Source organism: Gymnogyps californianus, chromosome 10 (assembly GCF_018139145.2).
Source record: "Gymnogyps californianus isolate 813 chromosome 10, ASM1813914v2, whole genome shotgun sequence".
NCBI lineage: Eukaryota > Metazoa > Chordata > Aves > Accipitriformes > Cathartidae > Gymnogyps > Gymnogyps californianus.
This window is the reverse complement of record NC_059480.1, coordinates 295,557-308,263: the sequence shown is the minus strand read 5'-3', so window position 1 is coordinate 308,263 and position 12,707 is coordinate 295,557. Positions and strand designations below refer to the sequence as shown.

Genomic DNA, 12,707 nt, shown 5'->3' with positions numbered 1-12,707 from the left:
TTGAGAGACGCTTTGAGATGCCCTCCAGCGCCATCAGCACAGCTACTCAGTGCTTCTAAATCCCCCATCTCAATATTGCTCATGGAGGAGATGTTTTCCTGGTTGCTCAGTAATATATCTATTGAGTCTACCTTAGCCACATAGAATCCCTGGAGGTGCGTATCCCCAAATAATTAATTTTGAGATACTGTCTAGCCTCTTTTCAGGTTATTTTATACTAACTACTGTAGTCCCACACATCAGTCCCCTCCCTAGAGGAACCAGAGGACAAACTTCGACGTGCTTACTTCTATTCCCTCCATAGCCATCCTCTGAACTTTAATGTACGTGTCTCAGGTACATGGTCTCAGGGAAAGTCCTACCTCATCTTGGCTTCAGGTATTTTTTACTTTTTCTTGGGCTATTTACCTGACTGTAGCCTCACGAAGCCTCAAAATGCTGTTGAACCTCAGCAGGCATCCTTCTCAAACAGCTTCTTCCCAAAGGGTACATCATTTTTTTGACCTTCCTGGAGACCGAGCTGACACAGCTCTTTTATCTCACTGACCAGCTTCCTCCCGCAGCACCTACCTGTCCTGAAACACCCTGCTCATAAACCGATGGAACAACACACGCTATAGCTTGACTGTAACTTCAGCAGTCTCTTACACAATATGAGAGTTACTGCTAACAGATATGGTTTTTGGGTAACACAGCTGTGTGTACGCCTCCTCCTGGGCTCTGCACAGGATACTATAGCGCGCAATGCCCTTAAGGGACTAACTTCTACGGAAAAAATAGTTTCCCAAGGCAAAGCAAGGCTGGGTTATGGAATCAACCACAGGCTGCGACAACAAGAGATCACAGGGAGCCTCATCTCTGTAGCCACGGCAGAGATGACCCTGCTGCGAGCTCTGCACAGCACCACCGCACACGTGCGCAACCGCTGGCTTCATCCCTCTCCTCAGCATCGCCTCTCCGCTCTGGGGACTCCCCGGCAGCCTCCCAGCTCACCTGGACCCGCCACCATCTCATACCCATTTAAGCAGTTACTTAAGGAGTTACCCTCAAGCGATGTATGTCATCTCATATATTCTTGAGAACTCTGGAAAGGTCCCTGCCTGTCCCCAGTTGACACCTTGTGCTTTGATCCTCACTCGAGTGCTTTTTCCCCACTCTCAAAAATATTTTTCTGGATTGTTTCTTCCTTACAAACCTAACAGAGCGTGAAGGCATATGAAAACACACCGTGCCACAACCTTGCACTTTTCATAGCCTGCATGGATCACCTTTTTCATCACCTTTGAGGACTTCTGCAGGTTCCCACTTTATTCTCCAGCTGACTGCATGCTAGCTCGAGGCACAGAAGATGCTTTTCGTTTCCCAAGCATCTTATCATAGAATCATAGAATGGTTTGGGTTGGAAGGGAGCTTAAAGATCATCTAGTTCCAACCCTCCTGCCAAGGGCAGGGACATCTTCCACTAGAAGGCTGACCAAGCTCAAGACCAATTACAATAAATTACAATAAAGAAGTTCCCTTCCAGGATTCTCAATTTTATAAATTAGTTTCAGCCTGAATGGGAACTCAAGCTGCTGAAATATCAGACTTTGCAGAATGAGGCAGAAAGGATTGGGCTTCAGCGTTTAGGACAGGTAACATAGTCACTGCTTGTTATTTCCAGGCTATACTATGCCTGCTATAAGGATAAATGAGAGGAAGTATTTAAAAAAAACTATTGAAAACTAACAGTAGAGTGATCTGTCAAAGCTATGAACTCTACCTCAGAAAGTCTAAATGAGATAGGGAGGCTGAAAGTCGGGGGTCAGTGGGTGGAAACCACCCAACTCTGTGTTGTTTCAACCCATCTCAACTCCCAGTTATTGGTTAAACCTTCCTCTCTCCTGCAAGCATTTATTCATACCACGTCCACACTATGGGTGGTTCTTAACAGCATCGCACGATCTGACTCAGTCATTTGGGGTCTCCAGGAGAAGAGTTCCTGGAGGATTGTCCTGCCAAGAGCTGCTTGTGTCTCTTGCATTGCAGCACTTGGCTCCACGGAGCTGCACGGCAGATCTCAGAAAGATCCCTTAGCTTTCAGGAGCAATCACGGGCAAAGTGAGCTTTGGAAGCACTAAATTCAGAGTGGCATCTTTGCTCGTGGTGAGATTTCTGTATGCTCCCTGAGCAGCTGAGGGTCAGGACACACGGTGCAGAGATCTCCAGATCCTCAACTGAGATGAAACAAGAGCGAGCAAGCTTGCACCTCCTGGCACCAAGAAGTACCCAAAGACATGGTGAAAACAGCAAACGGCATGGACCTGTGACCTCCTTGCCTGAGGATCCTGACAGAGGTAAGACAACCAGAACACTGGATGGGGCAAGCAGAAGACCGGGAGTAAAGAGCCCACAAGGTGGTTTCTTCTTTGAGGCTGCACAGAAAACTATAGATTACAGTGTGGCCACTGACTCCATAAGAAACTGAGTTTGGACGATAGAGCCCTCCTTGCACTGTAATGGAAGGTTCTGGATCCTTCTCAAGTACTGAAGAGTCAACAAACCTGGCTGCTCGCTCGCTCTCTGCAAGCAAGCAAGGCAAGGGGAGCAAAGCAGCTTGCAGAAAAATGGTCACAGAAGTCTGCTCTTAGGTGGACTTCTCTATCTTATCGGGAGAAATGCAGTGTGCTGTGGAGTGCAGTTGGTCAGATACTATATACCATGCCCCTACAAAGGCAAAGTCTGGTAACTTGTTATCCACATCTGAAAAGCAGTCAAAGAATGCATGCATCAATGCATGTATACACACACACATTTATTTCTCCAGCGTGCATCTAAATGCTTGGAGTCATTGCTTAAGAAAGAGGAGCTGGCTGGACTGGAAGATTCAACAGGTCCCTTCCAACCTCAACGATTCTGTGGCTGCAGATTCTTGTTATTGCTAGCAACCACTGTCAAAGCCTGATAACATGGTGCAGTGTGTATAAAAGAGAAAATCTGAATCACACGCTGACATCTGGCTACCTCGGTCATTTTGAAAAACTGTGGAGGCACACGAAGCCACTGCTTACCACAGCACACGATCAGACATCAGTATGAAGCAGTACGCCAGCTTTGCCGCATAGACAAGAGGAGGCTTGCTGCACAGAGTACGTAAGACTCTGGAGAAGCTCCTGGGAGACCCTGGTCAGAATTTGTGGACTACCACCACTTCCTTCACCTTTCAGAAAGGCTCTGCAGTGTTCCAGTGCGCAAGAGGATACAGATACAGATGACGCACTGGGGTAGAAAGTCCTTGCTCCGTGGTGCTGAAGCACAGAGTGAGGAGCTGAAGTTCATGTCTCAAGGACTAAAGGTGGAATCGCCTCCAGAACAAAAACGTTTTATAATTAGGATTACCTGAGAAAGCAAGGGTGAATCCTGAGCTCTACATGGGGGTGAGGAAAAACTCCCATCATGTTGGGGAGTTCCCAGTTAAGGCAACCAGTGCTTACCAGTGGAAAGAAAGGAAAGCAGCCTAGGCTAAGGATCAGTACCTAGACATAAACACATCTTGAAGACCCAAAGTTGTTCCTGCTTTGAGACGTGTTGCAGCCACAAAAGTCAAAGGCATTTTTGCCCCCCTCTTTTCAGAAAGCAAGCCTCAAGCTTCCGCAAGGTCAGAGCACTGTCCACCTCTCACCAGACAGAAGAGTCAGCCATGGAGAGGGCAGCTCCAATGATACAACCAGCTCTGCTGAACAAGCCCGTGACTGACTGGATGTAAGAGGATCCACTGTGATGCCTGCTGCTGAGAAAGCTGAAGCTGAGCTCAGGTTCTCTACAGCCCGAGAGGAGACACCTCAGGACCACTCTAAAGGTCCTGTTATGATTAGAAAGAATGGCTTGGAGGACCAACGTATGGTGAGACTGCATGGGAAGTAAGGAACCTAGGAAGAACATACCTTATATATTAACAAATGGTAGCTCTGTGCTATTCTCTACGCTGGTAAATGAAATTATTTTAGAACACAGTTTTATTAATGACACGCAGCCCTTTGCACAGACAGCACAGTCCAGTGAGGTGACATGGGTTACACATGACAGCATTCAGCAAAGACAACGCCAGGTTCACCGTCACCATGTGACACAAGTTTTCGTTACTGAACGAGCCAAAGGCAACCGATTTCCAGAACGGACAGCCACCTCCTCCACCAGCCTTGCAGAGCACCACCCTGGCGAGAATCACCTTGAACAATTCACCTGCTTCAGAGCGTCCTTTCAATAGTCTCAGCACAAAGACAAGGGGGTTTTTAGATTCTAATATCATAATTGCAGCCCAAAAGATACCAAGTGCACTGCTACTGTTTTATATCAAATACGTAACAACCGTTTCCCCCAAACGGCTCATCTCAGGAAGCCACGTCTCTTAGAATATCTCAAGTTGGAAGGGGCCCATAAGGATCATCGAGTCCAAGTCCCTGCTCCTCACAGGACTGCCCAACACTGAACCATATGACTAAGAGCATTGTCCAGATGCTCCTTGAACTCTGACAGGCTTGGTGCCCTGACCACTTCCCTGGGGAGCCTGTTCCAGGGACCGACTGCCCTCTTGGTAAAGAACCTTTTCCTAATGTCCAGCCTGAACTCTTGTTTCCATTCTGGGGTATAAAAGGCAGATTTCGAGCACAGCTCCCTGCTGCACCGGGGCCCTTGGCAGCGGTTCCTGCTAAAACAGCAGGAGGTGGTCCCAGCAGCAGACACCAAGAAGACCCCTACGCCAAGAGGGCAGCGGGGACTCTGGCCACAACAGCAAGATAAACAGACCCGACCAAACCTTCAGCACCGGAGTTTTTAACACTAACCACCAAACACATCTGTTCTACCACAAAATATAACACAATCAACATTCAGTGACCAGCAAGCACAGCTCCTCACCTGAAACCATCACTGTTCTCGTGACGTAAATTCCCAGTCGCATCATTATCTTACCTTACGTTTCATTTCGTCATCCTCTTCTATCCTGGCACTGCCAGCATCACTGAGGACAGGACTCAGAAGAGGAGATGAACCCTGGCTGGCTGCGTTCAAGTTCACCTGAAACGCCGGGTTCAAGCCCAGGGGACTCTTCAGCACGAGGGAAGAGAGCTGAGGATGGTCCACTGGCAGGCCTGGGTGGGAAGAGAACGAGAAGATGGAGTGGAAAAGGAAAGAAAACGGTTTTGAAGATAGCGCATCTAAGATGACTACCCACTGTTACTGTAAACCATAATTGCAATCTCATATTATTAAAAAAAGGCAAAAGAAAAAAAGAAAAGAGGCATATACATCCAAAGACTTAAGTGTGTCTCTCAAAGCAAACAGAGTGCTCCCTGTTCCGCTGTTACGTGGCAGCACAGCAAGGACAGACACCTTTACAACTGCATTTAAGGGAAAGGATAAATTGTTGAGCATCTAGGAAAGTGCTCAGATCCTGCTGGATTTTGTTGAGCAGCAGCAGGGTTTGCAACATAGGACTATATTGCAGTAACAAGAATACAGATTTTAGTTTTTCCTTTTTAAAGTAAGAATTACTTTTCACCCCATGGAAAAGCTAGGACAAATCATTCCGCTACTCTCCACTACAGAAGATGAAGCTCATTAAAAATACATTCAGAAATCGAGGAATCTCCAAAATTGTACCAACGGGAGAGGAAAACACATTGCTATACAAAAAGGGAGCATGCAAGAGATTTCATTCCTGGCTCTTCTACGTATATGAATAGAATAATCTACTGATCTCAAAGGAAAACAATTTTGCAGCACTGAGTATTAATTGGATGTACACAATCCTCTTGCACAGCAAAACCTGTCTGAAGCAGGAGTAATGTGTACTGCTTTGCTTTAGATTATTAATTGTCAATCTTTTTTTATATTATTTCATTTGTGGACCCTTTAGAGATTTCTGACACGGAAGGCACCATCACAGTGAATTTAAGCCTACGAACAGTAGCTGCTCTCCTCTCTTCTGCAGACTCCTTAGAAAGAGCACGCAGACACCCCTCGGGTGTTCACAGAGAAAACGACTGTTCCAGAAGATCTGCTTTTTGGGACCAAACGAAGGCAACAGACATGCCAATTACTCACTATGCCCACAAAATTCCTACCTAGCCTCACCTATTTTTTTTTTTTCTGATCTTCCCTATGATAAACAGACAAGCTTCGTCAGATCAGGCGACTGAACGGGTACCAAGCACTTCAGTATCTACGGCTTTCACCGCGCCGCTCAAGCACTCAGCCACGCTCGCGACCCTCCCCAGCATGATTTGTTGTGCACTGCAAGCAGAGAGCAAGGGCTAAATCACCTGACCGAAGGCAAACAGAAAAATCAACAGCGAAGCCAAAAATGCCAACTCATCAGTTCCCAGACTACTTAAAAATCATCCCAAAAGGCTTAAAAAAAAAAAAAAAAAAAAAATCAGCCCTCCAGTATCTCTTGACACAGACACAGGGCACGCGTGCTGGAGGAGAAGGAGTTGGGAGCTTTTCGATTCACTACTGGCAGGAGCGGCTGCTGCTCTCTGGCTCAGGAAGCAAAACCACTGCAAGGCGCCCGGCAGCGTGACAATGGCGAGGGAGCCCAAGCGCGTATTTTCACATTGACAAATGCAGGAAGCTAAACAGTGCTGCACTCGGTCACCTGGAAGAGATTCAGATCATCGAGGCTGCGGAGTTAACTATTAATACACTAGTCGAGCACAGTCATTCTGGAGCACATTTTCGTTTCTGCCTGAGCATTTGCTTCATTCCCACCGCTTTTAATATTAGCACAGGAAAGCAACAACGTCTGGCATTTGTTTCACCTATACGGGGACAGGAGTTTATTGGAAGCTTGCTTTTACATGTCAGGGATGCTGAAACAACAGCTTAAAAATAAAGAAGCTACAAGCTTGCAGGGGTGAGGAGCTTCTTTAAATTCTTGGAATTTAACACAATGTAGCGACACGTTCCAGAATTTGTAACTTGAATTGCTTCTGGGCAGACGGAATGTTCAGATACAAGGGGAGCAAAAGGGATATAACTTGCCACAAACTCCACTGCCTGCCTATTTCAATTGAATCGTTCTAGTTTTTATCACTTCCAACAGGAGAAGCTGGCCATTAAATTCATTTCAAACACTTGCTCATTTGTATCTGACAGCAAGAACCCCGTTGCCCGAAGCCAGAGAGATTTATGACAACGAGAGGCACGTTCAGCTCCTCGAGAAGCCTGAAACAATAAGCAGAACCCACGATGCAGAAGCACAGGGCTTCCCCTCTCCCCGAGCCTGGGAGGGGGGTAACCTACAGATGCAATGCCTACCGCTTCTTCAGGGACAGGAGTGCCCTTCCCCTGCATGCCGATAGCTATAGGAGGACACCCTGTAGCCTGCTGTTTATTTCCCTACGAAGAAAGCAATAAAGAATTCGGGAAGGAGCTGTTACAGCTGCAACTTGTCACAGGCTGTCAACTTAAATGGCAAATTCTGCAACGGGACTTTCCGAGGTTGATGTGACTTCCGAAATTTGTCTTTTCTAGAAAGGACTATAAAATGTCACGGAGCAGCTCGGGTTAGCTTTTTTGCTAACATTTGTTAAAATGTTTGACATAAACTCAGTATGACAGCGTATCTTGGCAGATGACGTTACAAGCGTGTACCGAAATTTTCTTTCTCGTAATCCAACGGTATTTCTCCACTAGAGCAGCAAGGGTGGAGCTCCCAGGCAAGCGGGTAAGATGTACAGCAATTCTCTGTTCTCCTGGGGAAGGATGGTAAAGGAAGAATCCGTGCAACAGTTGGAGCAGCCATTGCCACTTTCGACAGCTGTTCAGTGTAGAAAACTCCTAATTAGGTAGAAATATTGGTGCGAAGATCAAAACGCGCGAGTGATTTCCTCCGACATCAAACCCTGGTGCACCGAGGTCTTCCCTGCCCCGCAGGCAGCAGCATCCTCCAGGTATATTAAAAGGGACTGTTCTTTGAGAGGGATGCTTCCACGTTTCAACATTCTGCATGAAGTGGAAATTTGTTCTCTACACGTAAGTCGTAACACAAACATCCCCAATTGGGAAGCCTTGCTGTAAGCAGGAGTCAGGGTTTCCACGCAATGACATGGGTACGCAACGATGTAAACCAGACCCTCACAGACACGACTGCATCCTGTACACGACAAATTTCTGCTTTCACATCACACACAAATGCACTTAACGCAACATCAACAAAAGTGTCAGTTTGGTGTAATATTCCACATACTCAAAGATCTTTAAGAATACTCATACTTCTTAGTTAATTACACTATGTAGTTAGAACCATCTATCCTTAAGCAAACAAAACTACAGTTTCATAAAAAGACCAGCATGCATATAATTGGGGGGGGGGGGGGGGGGGGGGGGGGGGATCAAGTCTAACAGTAAAACATTGCAAAAGCACTGTACTTTGCATGAACACAGCTATGGACTTCAGTGAGGATGCTAGCCTTATCTTTCACAGCTACTGTATAATATTGTCAAACTGTTTTATTCTTGTTCATGCTGCCTCTTCTTTTGTCCAGGTACAAAAATGTGAAAGCTTCTGTCTAATATATAAAACTATGACTTAATACAAACGTTTGTCCACTCTACTTTTTACCGAGAGGATCTTCAGTGTATACAGATGTGAAGGTTCATACTCAAATTTGAAAAATAAATATGTTTAGAATATTATACAAAACCACTCATGAGAAGTTCATTATGGGATTTCAAAATAACCTTAAGCCAGCTGCTGTAACCATGACCTTACCTTGTATTTTCTTCAAGAGCACTCGAATCCCATCCCTCCCTCTCACTGACATTATTACAGTTAACATACAATTGTTTGTTTGCTTTTTCTTCTCATCTGTTTAGTGTCCAATATCCAAAATCCATTACTTATTTGCCGTGTTAATAGAAGTACAGCAGAGATCTTCTCTAACCTGCCAGGCATTTCGCAGGGAAGACACTTTGTTACCCCTTGCAAACTTCAGAAATGCGGGTAGTGAAGGAAAATTTTGGAAAACTATCGCCTGACGTCAATCAGCAATGCCAGAGAAAGCAAGGAAGAAAGCACACAGCAGCCAGGTTTTAAGTCTGACTTGTAGTTTACTACAATAGCATAAACCAGTTTTGATCCCACATTAGGGACAGCAGCAGGCAACATGCTAGCGAAATGAAATCACCCTCCCGATCAAACTTCGAGATTAAAAACAAACTGATACATGAAAAATTACAACTATTTTCCGCAAAAAGAAAAAATTGAGTAAGAGGAGAACAACCTGCTAGATTACTTTCTTAACCATAACACTAAATTTTATCATTTGAACCATCAGGAGCCTCTAAATTTCTGTTGTCTGAAATCAGTCGTGTGATGCCTTTACTCTAACAAACTACTAGAAGCTGTCCATATATACACTAAGACTTTGTTTTTTGCAGTTACAAACCAAGCTAAATTGAAGCATACTTATACAATAGTTAAGGGAGAGGATATTTCATGGCTTTGAACCCCCACAAAAGGAAATGGGGGGTGGGGGGGGGGGGGAAGAAAAGACTTAAAATTGTGTATCTGAGTTTTAATTGCAGCTTTAATTTTAAAAGTGGCTCTGGAAAATTGATGTGCTAAACCCCAACATCTCATTTTTCTGTGTGCCTTCAGAAGCATGTCAGCTGACAGTCAGAAAAAGCTTTTGCCTTTCCCCCGCCATCCCCTTGTCAGTACTGTATACCGTTAGAAGTGCAAAGCAAAATTCTGTTTCTTTTGGAAAAAAATTCTGGTCTATGGGAAACACTCAGCTCCAGCAGGAACAGGGAGGTGGTCCAGGTCTGAGGCAGAACCTGAACTAAAAACCACTGCGGCCATGGTGACACTAACTGAAAAGATGAGAGTTTGATTTTCAGATCTGAAATACCAACTCTAGGATCTGTCCTACCTTACATGACCAAGATCGCTGGCTATCTGATGTTTCAGAAAAAGAGAAGCACACACCTCACAGCTCTGTGGGCTTTCCTCCCAGATTAATACAATTTTAAATGGTAAAAGCTCCCACTAGGGAACTAGGCCAGTGTATTACAATACAGGTTTTGCTAATGATATTAATATGGACTAGCTTTTACTAAAAGTTTAAGCAGAAGCAGACTTCATTTGGTTTACACTGAGATAGTAAGCTTGATAAGTTAATAAGCTTTTGGCATCACTTCTCAGTTATTTTTCAGAGGATATTTCCATTCTTCAGTCTGAATCCAACCTCTACACATAAAGCCAGATTTGAGTTCAAAGCTTGACAAAAATAAAATGCAAGTATTGGTTCTGTAAGCTTTATGCTTGAATGCTTAAAACAATTCAAAGACAGACAACAAAAATAGCACTCCAATAACAAAGAGCATTATTGGATGTACTAAAAGTTATATGAAGTTCAAATGTTAGCAGTGTGACTCCTTATCAGAAAGCAGTGCCCTCTGCATTTCACTGGTTGGTTCCCTTTAAAGATGTAACTTTATTACTATTACTACTACTACTACTACAAACAGAAGAGATTCTTCTTACGCTAAAGCCCTGCAGTGGCTGACCAGCAGATGATGGGAGCCCACTCAGAGCCCCCTCCTGCCCAGTGCCCAGCTGAACCCATTCCTTGCACAGACCAAATTATTATTTCTAGAGTGAAAGTGTTCTGCAAGCTAACGTATTACAACTGAAATCCTGGAATATCCCAAATCTTCCTTATTTCAAAATATCACAACTAATACATTTTTCCCCTGCAAATCTTCCCTTTAAAATAATGAGGGATAGTTGGGAGACAGAAAATCTTGGGGGAAAAAAAATTATCTAAGAGCCCAAAAAAATTATCTAAGAGACTTTAAATTCAAAGATTTCTTTCTTTCTTATCCTCCAATGGGTACAGATCACATTAAACGTTAAGAGCATGTTTATAGCACTTGGCACGTGCCCCAGTGAAACCGTATGTACCTGTGAAGTTACACCTACATGTGACACTGTAGGAGAGTCCTAACGTTGGTCCCGGTTTTATGGTTATGTCCAGGATCTGAAACGACCGCCCTTCTTTTGCCACCTTCCTCGCCTTGTAAAGGCTACGCTATTTGCAGGCAAGAAAGAATATGCATCTGTTGTTAGAGACTGCAGACTAAACTTTTATACTGTCACAGCGTTAAACAGAAATCTCTTTATGCTGTACTGACAGCTTTGATCTGTCCATGCTCACACTACGACTTTGCACAAACCTCTGTTCGCAGCATCGCTGAAATGAACGGTCAGGGTTTCAACCTAAATTGCTTATTTATGTCAGGTACATATTTTCCTTAAGTCTATGTAAAATTGGTTTAACTTTGCAACAAGAACAATCAAAGCAAAGTTAATCAAATTCAACCCCTGTAATACAGTGATATAACATGCTATGTTCTAAGATCTCCTGATGTTTGAAAGGAAGTCAGAGTCAATTCCACCCAATAATTCCTCCTTGCTGAAAAGCAGGTTTTTGGAGTAGGTGTTTTCATTGTTTTATAACTCAGCAAACATAATATGGAGAATAATTTAAAAAAAAATTGTCAACTCAAACTTGCCCAGAAACCTGCTCAGTTTACTTATGCAAGTACTACTGACTTTTTTTAAGCAAATGTTTACGTGATTCAGGAAAAGAGCATTTACCCATACATTGGTCACAGACTCCTGAAGGAGAACTTTCAACCTAGAAAACATGCAATTGCCTCCATACCCTATGTTTACAATAAAGGGCAGGCTTCCAATAAAAACAGATATACAGGAGAGAGTTCAAGGGACATACGCAGTTTAAAAGAAAATGTCTCCACAATAGACGTAATTCCTATAATGAAATCTGAACTTTTAGTCCCATTTGTATCCCAAGCAAAAGGTCTGCACGAAACAGTAATTTGAAAACCACGCACACCAGTATTTGCCCCAGCTGTGCTCTACTTTCAACAAAGGGGTACAGGAGGAAAACTGCCTGGAGAAACCTGGTAATAAAACTCTAAGATGCCTTGGCTAGGAGAACAAATATTTATTCTATTTCAAACACAAGGGTAACGAAAAATAAAGCTAAAAAGCCCATGTTGTCATTTATATCAAAGTTTTCCTCATTTTATTGCATAAACAAATTAAAATTATGAATTAGTACAAATCTGTAGGTTCATAACCGGCAATCTGAACAGACACAAAGATATTAAAAATCCCAACATGTAATTCCATAAAACATTTACCGTATAAAAGATAAAGTTCAAGAGATCAATTAAGAAATTCCAGCCCTCTTTGTTTTCTTAAAGTAATCCTTTCCTGAAAAGAGTAGCACCTATTTAATCGGGGAGTCACTCTAACCAAGGCACGCGTATCCCTGTACGTATTGATAAACGGGCATTTCGTGTTTCTTACCGATCTGCAGGGCTGTCACAAGCCGCGCTCTCGGCTGCCATCCGAGCAACAGCAGAATATCGTGACTTTGGAAAATTTATAGCAACGCCTTCCCCACAAACCAAGTTCAATTAACCATGTTCCAAATTTGAAACCTGCAAAGCTCCAGTTCATCCGGTGGACTAATCCTACCATAGCCCACGAGCAGATAATAAATTAAGTGGGTTTTATGATACATGTTTGGAACTGTAAAGTCTCCCCATATTCATACAGAGAGTGTATATGTATACCCATACATATACACACAGCATTTGTGACAAGTGCGATGTAAGAGCTACTAAAA

At 43.7% G+C, this 12,707-nt stretch overlaps 1 protein-coding gene across 1 annotated transcript in view; it reads right to left on the bottom strand.

The window, feature by feature from the left end:
- Nucleotides 1–12,707, bottom strand: part of FARP2 (FERM, ARH/RhoGEF and pleckstrin domain protein 2) — a 79,362-nt gene that overhangs the window by 17,932 nt on the left and 48,723 nt on the right. Inside the window, 1 exon segment of the mRNA XM_050902390.1 lies at nucleotides 4,951–5,129. Coding sequence (XP_050758347.1) covers nucleotides 4,951–5,129 — 179 coding nt within the window.